General features: G+C 36.2%; 1 protein-coding gene across 5 annotated transcripts in view; it reads right to left on the bottom strand.

Moving 5' to 3' along the window:
* The window catches only part of TMEM108 (transmembrane protein 108), a 377,511-nt gene that overhangs the window by 176,717 nt on the left and 184,649 nt on the right, over positions 1-16,145 (bottom strand). For 3 of the 5 annotated variants that reach the window (XM_054552624.2, XM_024245202.3, XM_009239324.4), the window contains one exon: positions 891-976. In XM_054552624.2, coding sequence (XP_054408599.1) covers positions 891-930 — 40 coding nt within the window. In that variant the 5' untranslated portion in view covers positions 931-976. The remainder of the gene's footprint in view (positions 1-890; positions 977-16,145) is intronic. The other 2 variants (XM_024245203.3, XM_009239325.4) reach the window with 1 other exon arrangement.

Here is a 16,145-nt window from a genome sequence, read left to right as displayed (position 1 = left end):
ACTGGTGATTTGCATCTCAATATCTTTTCATTTTATTCTCTCAACAAAAGTTAACAAGGAGCCACTCAGCTTAGGAAAGATAGGTACTTCATTTACCTTAGCAAGAACAAGACAAACAATGAACTCACAATTTTCCAACTCACTGGCTTTGGTTTGACCTGGAGCGGGTAATGCCTATTGTCTTAAGTGGGTTAACTGGAACATCAAACCCACCAATTGGTTTTGGCTTTTACATTCACGCAGTAGCAATTCTAATCCCAAAGAAAGTACAATTGCTACATGGCAATTGGTGCTTTGTGGCACTATACCCAAAACACATGAGTGATGTGCAGAAAGAAAGTCATAATTGAACACTATTCCACCACAAAACCAAGAAGTCACATTTTCACCACTTGTTATTTGAGAACCATGTATAACTATGCATAACATTTTAAGCCAAAGGCTCTATGGCAACAGGTTCTATGTGTTAAAATACAGAAGATACAACCTACCATTTCCTCTTCATGAGGAATCTACAGCAGGTCATCCTGGAAGAACACTAAACCAAAGGCAATAATGTTTTTGGACACTCGTTCCCAAATTAACTATGCTTAACACATCAATTTAGAATTATTATAATGGAGTTTAAATAACTGATGTCCAAGTTGTAACTATAACTGATGTTAAAACTTCCCTTTGGAATTTAGGAAAAACTGACCAGCATTAACATTAAAACAGAGATCTTAGAATGACTTAATGCTTGATACTTCATCTAGATGAAGCAGAGTTAAACTTTACTGTCCTCTTTCACCGATCCAACCCTGGTCTCCATCCAAAAAGTAAGTTGTGGGCACCCAGCAAATAATAACATTAGTATATTTTAGGAAAGAAGAAATACAGTGTCAACTTACTTAACAGTTGGCAATAGAGGGCCTGTAAACTTCTCTTCATGGTATCATCTGGTCCTGCTTATCCTCCAGTTTATTCATGATTCTGTCTAGGAAATTGGGAGAAGAAAATTGTTACATCTGAGGAACATAATTTAAAAATCAGAAATAACTCCACTCAATAGGATCTTGGTTGTAATGCCTAACTTACCCAATTTCGAAGAGAAAAAATCTTGGGATAAATACACCACAGTTTAATTTACAATGGCTTATGTTATAAAATTACCAACTAATCAACTGGTCGAACCCTGAAACTATACAACCCACTGAAGGAAGCTCATAGGGGTAGCTAGTGAGAATCTGGGTTCAGAATTGAAGACTTTTTATGAATCTCTCATGAATCTCTGTAATCATAGGAGAAACAAAAAATTTCTTTTCTCATCTCATTTCTGCTAAGGTGCTCACAAACAAGCAAACACCCAACTAAAACAAACAAAAAACAAGCCAGAAAGCTTCGCCACACTTGAAACTGTATTATTTAAAATAACTTTTCTATTATTTTTTGATTACAAGGATACTTCTGGTATGGACTATTTAGAAAAAGTAAACAGAAAATACAGATAAAAATAAACAAGAAAATATATATTATCCATAATCCCACAAATAAGAGGTGATTACTGCTCACATTTTAGAGTGTATCTCTTTAGCCTTTTGAATGTGCACTTCTATTGGTCTGTTTCATTTTATATTTAATTTTTAATTTAATTTTTCTCCTTAGCAGCAGAAATAGCTTTGTGTTATTACTATTACTTTACAATTTTATTTTACATGGCAAATTGTGTTTTTTTAAGATAATTCCTAGAAATGGAAACATATTATGGAAGGACATAAATAAAGGCTTTTTGAAATAAATATGTTACCAAATTGCTCCTCACCAATACTAGTATATTAGAATAACCATTAGACTACACTCTACCCAAGGAAGAAATTAACAATTTCATCTCTGCTGAGAGGCAAATATTTGGTCTCAATGTTTTAATTTGCATTTTATGTTTATTGGTCATTTGTATATAAAATTTTTAAAATTTACATTCTTTAACAATTCTCTACTAGCATGCCAGTTTTTTGTTTTCTCATGACATCCCAGGTAGAACTATCTATAATTTTTTTTTTTACTGAGATATAACTCACATATAAAATTCAGCCTTTAAGGTATACAATTCAGTGATTGGGAATATATTCAAAAGTTGTCCAACCATCACCACTACCTAATTCCAGAATGTTTTCATCACTCAAAAATGAAATCACCATGTTTACTATAAGTCACTCCCCAATTTCCCCTCCTTTGGCAACCATTAATCTATTGTCTCTATGGATTTGGCTATTCTGGACATTTTATATAAACAGAATCATATGTGTCTGGCTCTTCCACTCAGCATAATGTTTTCATTTTATTTTATGTTTTTTTTTTTTGAGACGAAGTCTCACTCTGTTGCCAGGCTGGAGTGCAGTGGCGCAATCTCAGCTCACTGCAACCTCCACCTCTTGGGTTCAAGTGATTCTCATGCCTCAGCCTCCTGAGAAGCTGGGATTATAGGCACACACCACCACATCCAGCTAAATTTTGTATTTTTAGTAGAGACAGGGTTTCACCATGTTGGCCAGGATGGTCTTGATCTCCTGACCTCATGATCTGCCCATCTCAGCCTCCCAAAGTGCTGGGATTACAGGTGTGAGCCACCACGCCTGGCCTCAGCATAATGTTTTTAAGGCTCATCAATGTTATATAACATTCTAGGTTTTCAAGTGTTTTTTTTAATAAGAATTCTACCTACTTCACAGATACTCTACCATGGTTAGAAAGGCCTTCCTTAGTCCAAGATTATATAAATACTTGCCCATATTTTCTTCCCGATATAGTTTGGCCATGTCCCCACCCAAATCTCATCTTGAATTCCCACATGTTGTGGGAAGGACCTGGTGGCAGGTAATTGAATCATGGGGGTGGGTCTTTCCCGTGCTGTTCTCGTGATAGTGAATAAATCTCACAAGATCTGACGGTTTTAAAAATGGGAGTTTCCCTGCACAAGCTCTCTCTCTTTGCCTGCCACCATCCACATAAGATGTGACTTTCTCCTCCCTTGCCTCCCACCATGATTGTGAGGCCTCCCCAGCCATGTGGAACTGTAAGTCCATTAAACCTCTTTCTTTTGTAAATTGCCCAGTCTCGGGTATGTCTTTATTAGTAGCATGAACACAAACTAATACACTTCCAGTATTTTTTATTTCATTTATTATATTCTAAATACTTTCCTATTCTTAGATATTATAAGCCAAAAATAAAATTCTAAGCACCCCAACTGACTAAATGGCTCCCTCCTCTCAGCCAAGGGAATTCCAAAGAAACCTGAAAAACTAGCTCAGGCCATGATGGGAAGTGGGGGCCAGACATGCCTCATTATACTTTCTTCCCTTTGGATTTGAGGCAGAACGGACCAGCATTAACATTAAAACAGTGATCTTAGAACTCACAGAACAGATTGTTTGTAGTAACAAGATACCAAATTCCAACCTGACTTCAGTTTAGCATCACATGACAGATAGCATGCCCTGAAAAATATCAAAGTATTTTACCCAAAAATATATTTCTTTGACATATTTTAAATGCTCCTGCAAAGCTATCTCTTGTAGAGGAAATTTACATACTGTAGAGAATCCCCTTGCCTTTCCAGGTCTTTTTCTGATCTGGAAAGATTAGCTGAGAGTCTAGCACCTTTTAAATGACTGAATAGGAAACATTTGCCATCTATTACCTCTAAGGGCAGCCATTTTATGTGCATAATGAGAATCTTGGTTTCCACCACCCATTATCTTAACCCAGACGCTCCTTTCTATTGATTCCAGGTCTTCAAATAATATTAATAACTCCTTCAACAAACTGCCAACCAGAAAATCTCTGAACACACCTATGACCTGTAAGCCCTTGCCTTGAGTTGTCTCACCTTTCTAGACCGAAACAATGTATACCTCACATGTATTGACTGATGTTTTATAAAACTTATAAAACCAGGTTGTAACCCAACCACCTTGGGCACATGTTCTCAGGACCTCCTGAGACTGTGTCGCAGGTCATGGTCCTCACATTTGGCTCAGAAGAAATCTCTTCAAATATTTTATGGAGTTTGGTTTTTTCATCAACAGTCTGTTTCTGGACTTTGTATTAAGTTTTATATTTTTCTGTTTGCTCATTCTTCAACTAGAACAATAAGTGTTTAAATTAAACCACTGGTACAGTGAGTTCTATATTATTACTCTTTTTAAAAAGATTTGTTACTTGAGATTGCTTTTTTTTTTTACCCCCCTCCAAAATTGACTTTAAGATCACTTTATTAAAATCCAGAAAATGTACATTGGGATTATAGTCAGAATTACCTTCTATTTGCTTTATTAATTTGGGAGAGACTGACTTGATCTCATCAAAATCCAGCTGGGGTGAGGAAGAACATAAGTATTCCAAAACTTATTGCTCTGGAAATCAGAAGAATTCCTTTCAGGGGCTGGGAAGTGCTCTTCTTTGGGGGAGGGGGGGTACAACAGCTCAATGACTTTTTTGGCTAGGCAAATTCGTCCCCCACCACCAGTGTGATTTGTATGAGGAAGAAAAAGAAAGAGACAGCTAAAGTGCTCTACATTACACAAAAATTAATTAGGGGCTGGGCGAGGTGGCTCATGCCTGTAATCCCAGCACTTTGGGAGGCCAAGGTGGGTAGATCACGAGGTCAGGAGATCAAGACCACTCTGGCTAACACGATGAAACCCTGTCTCTACTAAAAATACAAAAAATTAGCCGGGCATGGTGGCACGCACCTGTAGTCCCAGCTACTCAGGAGGCTGAGGCAGGAGAATTGCTTGAACCCAGGAAGTAGAGATTGCAGTGAGCCAAGATCATGCCATTGCACTCCAGCCTAGGTGGCAGAGCAGGACTCCAACTCAAAAAAAAAAAAAAAAAAAAAAAAAAAAAAAAAAAAAGTAGGAGGTTTGAGTTTCTAGAGGCTATGGCTAGGAAAAAGGAGTTAAAGGGTTTAGAAATTAGAGAGGCTGAGGAGATGATACACAAGAAATATTGAGACAGGAGAGGCAACTCCAAAAGATGGTAGTAGGTGGGACCTAAGGATGAAGGATAAAGTGAGAAACTCCCCACAGGAGATGCCCCATGAATGTTAAGATGTCTAATATTTAATTTTTCATTGCTTCTTGCTTTATGCACATACACACTATATATGTATTAGTCTGTTTTCATGCTGCTGATAAAGACATACCCAAGACTGGGTAATTTATAAAGAAAAAGAGGTTTAATGGACTCACAGTTCCACATGGCTAGGGAGGACTCACAATCATGGTGGAAGGCAAAAAGCATATCTTACGTGGCAGCAGGCAAGAGAGAAAAGAGCCAAGCAAAAGGGATATCCCCTTATAAAACCATCGGATCTCTTGACACTTATTCACTACCATGAGAACAGTATAGGGAAAACCACCCCCATGATTCAATTATCTTCCACTGAGTCCCCCTTCCCACAACATGTGGGAATTACAGGAGCTACAATTTAAGATGAGATTTGGGTGGGAACACAGCCAAACCGTATCAATATGCTACATCTGTATTCCTTTTCCACAATGCTCATCCACCACTAGTATTGTCAAAACCTCAGTAAAAGTCTGACACAAAACAGCCTTGTATTAGTGATGCTTGACGAGGCAATGAAAGAGAAGAGACCATGTCTCAAGTCAAGGGCAACCCACGAGCAGTCAGAGGCAGCAGCCTTAGGAGCCACAGCAATGGTTAGTGGGTATCTATGGAGCATTTAGAATGTGGTAGGCATTCAATAAATGCTTAGTAAATAAACAATGAATGAATGAATAAATAAATGATCAATAACAAGAGAACAGAGAAACAGTTGTGGTTTAATATATTGATCAAGGGGATCATAAGCCCTTCAATAGTCTCTGGAAATTCTTAAAGATTTTTGAAAAAGTGACAGACTTCCAATAATACATGGAACAGGTTCACCTTATTCAGTTATCAAAAACAACTGAGCCTATAAATCTAGGAGATTTGGGATCAAATGGGTTACACAGGGCTATCCCAACTAGAAGCACCATTTGGCTATTTATTAAAAATTAATCTTAATTAGGTCTTCTTGTAGAGTTTCAGTGTTTTCCTTTAAGTTCTACAGTCCTGTCAAGTTTTATAGCTTTTAGACATTTTATATTTATTTTTTCACAGTGATAGAATTTCTGTTTCCATTATATTTCCTAATTGCCTCTATATAAAAATGACTGACATTCATTTTGTGACCTAACTGAACTAACTTACTATTCTAATGATGGTTTCTCAGCTGAATCTCTTGGGTCAATTGCGCTGCTTTGGATAGATGGCAAGCCACAATTAGATTCCATCAAAAGCCTCTTTTAACCATATAATAGAAAATATTAATCACATCAGTCTGGTCCCTCAGAGAATAATTTACGAGGATGATAAAAATTTGGGGGATGAAATCCTAAGAAAGTACAGAGTTACATCCAAAAGCATTGCATAAAGGAAAAACAACCCACCCTTGCAACCCATGCTCCAGGCCCATGCCTACAGACCCAATAACAGGTCTACTACAGTAGTTTTAAGCTCCAGGTTCAATTCCATACACTCGGGTACCAGGCTGACCACCTGCTGACCCAGATATGAAGCCAGGCTGCCCGAAGACTCCAACAGCACGCCTGCTCATGGACAACATCAGGTGACCTGCTCAGAATCTCTGGACAGGTTGACTGATAAAGGGCTTTCCCAAACAAAGCAAGTCTGCAAATACTGGAATAAGTCCCTATTTCTTCAAACGCACAGACACCAACACATGGCAACAAGGATGAAGAACAATCAAAGAAACATGACACCACCAAAGAACAAAATTATGCACCAGTGACCAACCCTAAAGAAATAGAGACTTATAAACTGCCTAACAAAGAATTCAAATAATTGTATAACCAGCCTGGGCAACAAGGCAAGACCCCATTTCTTACAAAAAAATTTAAAAATTAGCTGGGCATGGTGATGTGTGCCTATGGTCCCAGCTACTTGAGAGGCTGAGGTAGAAGGATTGCTTGAGTCTGGGAAGTTCAAGCTGTAGTGAGCCATAATCATGCTCCAGCCTGGGTGACAGAGTGAGAAAAAAAAAAGTACAAATAATCGTGTATGAAGGAAGTTAAGTGCAGAGAAACAATTCAACAAAATCAGGAGAATAAATGACCAAAATGAGAAATTTAATAGAAATTGAAATTATTTAAAAACAAGAAAACAAAGTAGACAATTCTGGAGCTGAAAAGTATAATACAATGAAAGAAATGAAAAATGCAATAGAAGGCATCAACAACAGAAATGGTCAAGCAGAAGAAAAATTTGTGAACTTGAAGACAAGTTATTTGAAAATATATAGTCAGAGGAGAAAAAATAATAAAAAGGAATGAAGAGAGCTTGTGGGATTAGTGGGGCAACAACAAAAGAGCAAATATTTGAATTATAGGAGGTTTAAGAAAAAGACAAAGGAACACAAAGTTTAAAAATAAATAATAGAAAAGTTTTCAAATCTGGGAAAAGATATAAATATCTAGGTACAGGAAGGTCAAAGGCCTCCAATAAGATTCAATTGAGACAAGACAGATGATATATTATAATTGAACTGTTGGGTCCTGAAAGCAGCAAGAGAAAAGAAGCAAATAACATAAAATGGAGTTCCAATAAGGCTGCAGTTTCTCAGCAGAAACCTTCTAGGTGAAGAGAGAGTGGGACGATATATTCAAAGTACTGAAGGAAAAAAATTGCCATAAAAACCCCTGAAACCAGCAAAGCTGTCCTTCTGAAATAAAGAAGAGATAAAGACTTTTCCAGGCAAACAAAAGCTGAAGGAGTTCATCATCACCAGGCGTGTCTTACAAGAACTGCTAAAGGGAGTCCTCTAGCTAAAAGAACACTATTTAAAACAAGAAAACATATGAAAGCATAAAATTTACTGGTAAAAATAAGTGCATAGTCAAATTCAGAATACTCTAATACTATAATGGTGGTATGTAAATCACCTTTATCTTTAGTATGGAAGTTAAAATATAAAACTATTAAAATAATAAGAGCTATGGTAATTTGTTAAAGGATACACAATATAAAAGATGTAAACTGTAACATCAAAAATTTAAAATATAGAGAAGTGGAGTAAAATTGTAAAGGTTTGTTTTGCAATCAAAGTTAAGTTGTTATCAGCCTGAAAAAAGGCTTTTATAAGTTGATTTATGTAAGCCTCATGGTAAACACAAAGCAAAATACTATAGTGGATCCACAAAAGTAAAAAAAAAAAAAAAAAAAAAAAAAGGAATCAATGTATGCCACTAGAGGAAGACACCTGATCACAAAGGAAGTCAGCAAGAGGAAGAAAGGATCAAAGGATCTACAAAACAACCATGAAACAATTAACAAAGTGACAGTAGTAAGTCTGTAAAATAATAAGAAATACGTATTAGACCCTTCTCCTAGTCATTGCACAAAACTCCTTATAATTTACTGAGTGACAGGAGTGCCAGGAGAATCTTTTGTTCTAATATTTGGTCTTGGCACCAGTTCCTGACACAAAGCCCCTGTGACCTTTGTTATTTCCTGAGTGATAGGAGCATTCGACACAGAGTTCCCAAATCCCTTGGAATTCCTCAGTGATAGGAGCATCTTTTTTTCTAATGAGGCAATTCTTGGTGGGCTCCTGGGTGGGGGCTGGTCACCAGAAAAATCAAGCCATGAATATAGCTTGCAGCTTTCAGCTCCATCCTACATTCTCCAGAGAGAAGAGAGGAGCTACAAATTGAGTTAATTAATCAATGAAATTGAGTTAATCAATTAATTAATTAATCAATGAAATTGAGTTAATTAATTATGAAGGCTTATGTGATGAAGCCTTCATAAAACTCCAAGAACTACAGGGTTTAGAGAACTTACTGGATGGTAAACACTTCCATATGCTGAGAGGGTGGTATACCCCAACTCCACAGGGACAGAAGCTCCTATGCTTGGGACTTTTCTAGACTTTACACTATTTATGTCTTTATCTGGCTGTTCATCTGTATCCTTTATTATTTCATTTATTAATAAACTGGTACATGTAAGTAAAGTGCTTTCTGAGCTCTATGAGCCACTCTAGCAAGTTAATCAAACCCAAGGAGAGGGTAGTGGTGGTCCCAATTTACAGCCAGCTGGTCAGAAGTATAGGTGACAACCTACTACTTCTGATTGACATCTAAAGTGGGGTGCAGTCTTGTGGGACTGAGCCCTTAACCTGTAGGATCCGATCCTACCTCCAGGTAGCTACTGTCAGAATTGAATTGAATTATAGGATACTCAGCTGGTGTCCATGGGAGAATTGCTTCACGTGTAGGGAAATACCCTCACACATTTGGTGTCAGAAGTGTTGAGCAGTGTGAGAGTAAAGGTAAATAAATACATAAATTTATTCAAATGTATTTATTTGAATATTTTTTATTCAAAAGTGGCATAACGTAGAATAAATGAATAAACTTCTTTCCTTCTAAAAAGTCCTTATCTATAATTACCTTGATTATAAATGGATTACATTATCAAATCAAGAAACATAAGCTGGGCATGGTGGTGCACATCTGTAGTCCTAGCTAGTCAGGAGGCTGAGGCAGGAGGATCACTTGAGCCCAGGAGTTTGAGACTACAATGAGCTATGATCATGCTGCTGCACTCCAGCCTGGTCAACGCAGTGAGACTTCATCTCTTAAAAAAAATGACTGGATGAATAATAAAAAAAGACTCAACTATATACTGCCTACAAGAGACTCATTTCACCTTTAAGGACACATACAAAATGAAAGTGAAGGGATGGAAAAATAATCCATGCAAACAGAAATAAAAAGAGAGCAGGGTAACTATACTTTTATCGGATAAAAAAGACTTTTAGTCAAAAACCACAAAAAAATAAAAACAACCGAAGAAACAAAAAACATCATTATATAAGGATGAAAGGTTCAATTCATCAAGAGGATGTAACAATTATAAATACATATGCATCCAACATTGGAGCACCTACATACATAAAAAATATTAATAGATCTGAAAGGATAGACTCTTAATAATAGCAGGGGACTTCAAGGCTCCACTTTCAACAATGGACGGATATCCAGACAGAAGATTAAGAAAGAAACATTGACTTAAACTACATTTTACAGCAAATGGTACAGACATATGTAGAACATTCCACCTAAGAGCAGCAGAATACACATTCTTCTCAAGCACACATAAAACATTTTCCAGGATAAACTATATATAACACAAGTCTTAAGTTTAAGAAGGTCTATATCATATGAAATATATTTTCCAACCACAATAGTATAATACTAAAAGTCAGTAACAGGAGGAATTTCAGAAAATTCACAAACACTTAGAAATTAGACAACATGCCCCTGAGCAACCAAAGAATAAATTAAATGGAAGAATAAAAATTATCTTGAGACAAATGAAAATAAGCACATAACACACCAAAGCTTGAAGGATGCAAAACAAAAGTGGTTCTAAGAGGAAAATTTACAGCAATAAAAGCCTACATCAAAAAAGAAGATTTCAAATAAATAAACTAACATCATACATCAACAAAATAGAAATAAAAGAACTAAGCCCAAAGTTAGAAGGAAGGAAATAATAAAGGCCAAAGCGTAAATAAATGACAGAGAGACCATATAAACAATAGAAAAGATCAATGAAACTGAGAGGAGGTAATCAATAAACTTTTAGCTAGACTAAGAAAAGAGAATACTCAAAGTTAGAAATGAAAGAAGAGACATTACAATGAATACTACAGAAATACAAAGGATCATAACAGACTACTGTGGACAATTATATGCCAACAAACTGAATAATCTAGAAGAAATGGATAAACTTCTAGAGACATACAACCTACTAAGAGTGAATCATGAAGAAATAGAAATTCTGAACAGACCAGTAACAAGTAAGGAAATTGAATCAGTAATTAAAAGTCTCCCATTAGAGAAAAGCCCAGGGCCTGATGACTTAACTACTTAACTCTACCAAACATTTAAAGAAGAACTAATACCAATCCTTCTCAAACTCTTCCAAAAAAAACTGAAGAAGAGGGAATAATTACAACTCATTTTTAGAAGGCTAGCCTTACCCTGATACCCAAGCCAGACAGGGATACTACAGGAAAAGAAAATTATAGGTCAGCATCCCTGATGAATATAGGACACAAAAATCCTCAACAAAATGCTTGCAAACAAAGTTCAACAGCACATCAAAAGGATTATTCACCAAGATTAAGTGAAATTTATCCCAGAGATGCAAGGATGCTTCAACATACACAAATCTACTAATTAAAGAATGAAGAACAAAAATCACATTATCATTTCAAAAGTCAGAGTGTTTGAAAAAATTCAACATCCTAACATGATAATAAAAACTCTCAATAAATTAAGTATACAATAAAAGCAACTCAATGCAACAAAGGCCATATATGACAAACCCACAGCTAACATATGCAACAATGTAAAATTGAAAGCTTTTCCTTTAAGATCAGGAACAAGACAAAGAAGCCATTACTGTCACTTCTATTCAAAATGGTACTAGAGTCCTAGCCATAGCAGTTAGGCAAGAGAAAGAAATAAAAGGCATCCAAACTGGAAAGAAAAAAATTAAATGTCTCTGTCTGCAGATGACATAATATTATATATAGAAAACCTTAAAGAATCCACCAAAACACTGTTAAAACTGACAAATCCAGTAAAGTTGCAGAATACAAGAAACAAACACACATAATTAGTTGCATGTCTATACACTAACAACAAACTATCTAAAGAGAGCAATAAACCAATCCCATTTGCAATAGTTATAAAAAAATACTTAGAAATAAATTTAACCAAGAAGATGGAAGACCTGTACACTGAAAACTACAAACTATTAATGAAAGAAATTGAAGACATAAATAAATGGAAAGACATCCTATGTTCATGGATTGGAAAAATTAATGTTAAAATGTCCATACTAACTAAAGAAATATACAGATTCAATGCAATTCCTATCAAAATTCCAATGACATTTTTTACAGAAAGAGAGAAAACAATCCTGAAATTGGTAATGAACCACAAAGACTCCAAATAGCTCAAGTAATCTTGAGCAAAAAGAACAAATATGGAGGCATCACACTACCTGACTTCAAAATACACCACAAAACTATAGTAATCAAAACTGTTTGGTATTGACATAAAAACAGACCTATGAAACAGAACAGAGAGCCCAGAAATAAATCCGTGCATTTATGGCCAATTGATTTTTGACAAAGATGCCAAGAACACATTAATAGGGAAAGGACAATCTCTTCAATAAATGGCATTGGGAAAATTGAATATCAACATGCAGAAATAATGAAATTAGACTCCTATGTCACTCAATATACAAAACTCAATTCCAAATAGATTAAAGATGTAAATATAAGACTGAAACTATAAATCTACTACTAGAAGAAGACATATGGGAAAATCTCCATGACATTGGTTTCGTCAATGATTTTTTGGATATGACTCCAAAGCACAAGCAACAAAAGCAAAAATAAACAAATCAGATTACATCAAACAAACAAGCTTTTACCCAGCAAAAGAAACAATCAACAGAGTTACGAGACAATCTATGGAATGGGAAAATGTATTTGAAAACTGTGCATATGATAAAGGATTAATATACAAAATATATAAAGAACTCAACTCAATAGTAAGAAAACAACCAGATTAAAAAATGAGCAAAAAAACTGAATAGACATTTCTCAAAAGAGGACATACCCATGGTCCAGAGGTTCATGAAAAAATGCTCAACATCACTGTACACTAAAAACAGAGAGATACAAATCAAAACCACAATGAGATATCAACTCACATCCGTTAGAATGGCTATTACCAAAAAGATGCAAGATAAATTTTGGCAAAGATGTGAAGAAAAGGGAACTCTTGCACACTGTTGATCGGAAGGTAAATTAATACAACTATTATGGAATACAGTAGGGAGGTTCCTGAAAAAATAAAAACTAAAACTACCACACAATCCATCAATCCCACTACTGGGTATATATTCAAGGAAAATGAAATCAGTATGTAGAGATATGCATGTCCATGTTCACTGTAGCAATATTCACAACAGTCAAGATATGTAATCAACCTAAGTATCTGTCAACAGATGAATGGTTAAAGAAATTGTGGTATATATATACACACAATGGAATACCATTCAGCATTTAAAAAGAAGCAATTCCTGTCATTTGTAACATGGATAAACTTGGAAGATAGTAAGTGAAATAAGCCCAGCACAGAAAAACAACTACCACACGATCTCATACGTTTAATCTAAAAAAGTTGAACTAATAGAAGCAGAGTAGAACGGTGGTTACCAAGGGCTTGGGGAGAGGAAGTTGGGGAGACATTATTTGAAGGATACAAAGTCAGTTAGGAGAAATAAATTCAAAAGATTTATTGTACAACATGGTGACAATAGTTAATAATAACATATTGTATTCTTGGAGATCACTAAGAATAGATTTTAAGTGTTCTCACCATAAAAAATATGCAAGGGAAAGCATTTGACCACACATATGACATAGTGGCACAGGTGGGGACTTCACTGATTATTAGCACAAGAGAAACACGGGGAAGTGAGTAACCTGGACCATACCTTACTTAAGGAGAGTGAGCCTAATAGAACCCTGCTTCTCAAGCTTAAGTGGGACAGTCATATATCACTTGCACTGAGTCAGGAGGAATACTTCTCAATTTCATAGAACACTAAAAATGTTCTAATTAAAAATGTCTACGGTGTCAGAAAATAGCCATAAAGAGCCAAATGAAAAGCTCTGATATTTGATATGCAAATTGACTTGAAATGACAAGTACATGAAGAGCAAGTAAGGAAGAACAGCCAGGAAATCTCTGGGGAAAAAAAAAGCAAGGTGGTGTGGGGGCAACTGCTGGCCTTATCAGACACTAAAACATACTCTAAAGCCTCTATAATTAAAAGTATTTGATATTGGCACACGAGTAGGCCCAATGATATATGAAAATTTAGGATTGATAAAGGCAGCATATCAAATCAGTTGGGGAAAATATAAGCATTTAACAAATGTTGAGATACTGGTTGAGCAATATGGAAAATGGTAAAACTATACTCATTCCAAACACCATACCGCAACTTAAATTCCAAATCGATCAGATATTTAAATGTAAAAAAAGCATAAAAGTACTAGGAAAAAAAATACAGGTATATTCTACTATTATTTGTGAGTACAGAAGCTTTGCTAATTCTGACTCAAAATCTAAAGCAATAAGGAAAAAGATTGATAAACTTTATTATACATATAAATTCAGTAAAAATACAAAGTAAAAGTAAAAATGAAAAAAAACAAAAACTCTTCAACTTATAACAGGCAAGGGGTTAATATCCCTAAAATTTCTTTGTGATCCCAAAATAAATACTTGCAATGCTTTCATGGTCATTAGTGGACACGCATAGAGTGGCAAAAAATTTCAGTCAATCAACGCATACATTCCCAGCTTAAGATGAACAAGGTGATGCTCCATCTTTCTTGTTTCAGCTCTTTACTGGAAACAAATGTCCTCTCCATGGACTACATTTTTATGCTTTTGTGTTGGTGATTTTACTATTAAATATGGCTTGCAAGCAAAGCGCTGAGGTGCTGTCTAGTGTTTCTAAGCACAATAAGTTGTGATGTAGCTTTTACAGAAAATGCTGTAGATTAGCTTCGTTCAGGCATAAGATACAGTGCTGTTGGCCATAAGCTCAATGTTAGTGAATCAACAATATATACTAAATAAGGTGTCTTTAATCAGAAACACATAAAAGAAAGGTACATACTGATCAGTTGATAAAAGTTTGTGAGAGGCTCAAAGGAACCTAACCTTCTATTTCTCTTATGAGAAATGGTTCCAAATTAGATAATTCAACATTCATGGAGACTATATACAATAGCAGTCCCCAACCTTTTTGGCACCAGGGACCGGTTTCGAGGAAGACAATTTTTCTACAGACCTGGGTTGGGGGACATGGTTTTGGGATGAAACTGTCCCACCTCAGATCATCTGGCATTGGATTCTTACAAGGAACATGCAGCCTAGATCCCTCACATGCGCAGTTCACAATAGGGTTCCTGCTCCTATGAGAATGTAATGCCACCGCTGATCTGACAGGAGGTGGAACTCAGCTGGTAATGCTCCCTCACCAGCAGCTCACCTCCTGCTAATGCATCCTGGTTCCTAACAGGCCATGGACTGGTACCGGTCTGTGGCCCAGGGGTTGGGGGATGCCTGTTATATAACATAACTACCGTGAATAACAAGAATTGACTGTAGTTGAATTGAGATTTAAAATATTTTGTGAGACAAAGCGTGATGATAACCAACAACCTAGGCCAATAGTAGAGCCAGAAATGACCCAAAGACAGAACAAGAGATTTCCGTCTCCCTAGGAAAAGAGAAGATTTGATTAAGTTGGTGGCCAACGTGCCTTAGAGAGCCCTCAGGGAAAATAAAAGACTAGGAAGGTTGAGATATAGAATATAACCCTTCCTTTGGATCTAGTTCCTTGCAGTGGGGGCGAGGAGGACAGAAGTGACTAACATCACAGATTTGTGAGGAGGTTGAGAAAGGAGCATATGCCTGCTTTACAGGTGGGGACATGGACACCAAGAAGTCAAGGTCTTTGCTCAAGATCAAACCTATTATCTACGTGCCTGTAAACTAGTTTCTTGAGCTCTGATCCTTGAATTTCCTGTAATAGGGGTAAGAATGGTACTAGATATACTTGCTGCAAAGATGGAGACAAGGCATGTCAAGCACTTGGCCCAGGGCCAGTTACACAGTAAGTTCTCTGTGCAAGTTAGCAACTATCGCCCAGTAGCAGAATGCAAGACAAACTGGGCCAGAGCTCAATTTGAGAGATTTGTCTCTGTTAATTGTGAATCCCCAAAGCCAGAAATGACCCAAAGGCTTTTGGGCCATTCCCCAAATAGCCCCTTCTGTTAAATCTAGTGTCATATTAAAACTGGACTTATTAATTACTCTTAGGGGTATAAATTGAATTTTAAGAGTCTTATTTATAAGTTATACTTCTGCCTTCTTTAAAAGGAATCTGAGGAAGCTTACAACTAGATGCAACTTGTATAA

Source organism: Pongo abelii, chromosome 2, assembly GCF_028885655.2.
Source record: "Pongo abelii isolate AG06213 chromosome 2, NHGRI_mPonAbe1-v2.0_pri, whole genome shotgun sequence".
In the NCBI taxonomy this organism is placed as follows: domain Eukaryota; kingdom Metazoa; phylum Chordata; class Mammalia; order Primates; family Hominidae; genus Pongo; species Pongo abelii.
This window is presented reverse-complemented; position numbering and strand designations above follow the sequence as displayed.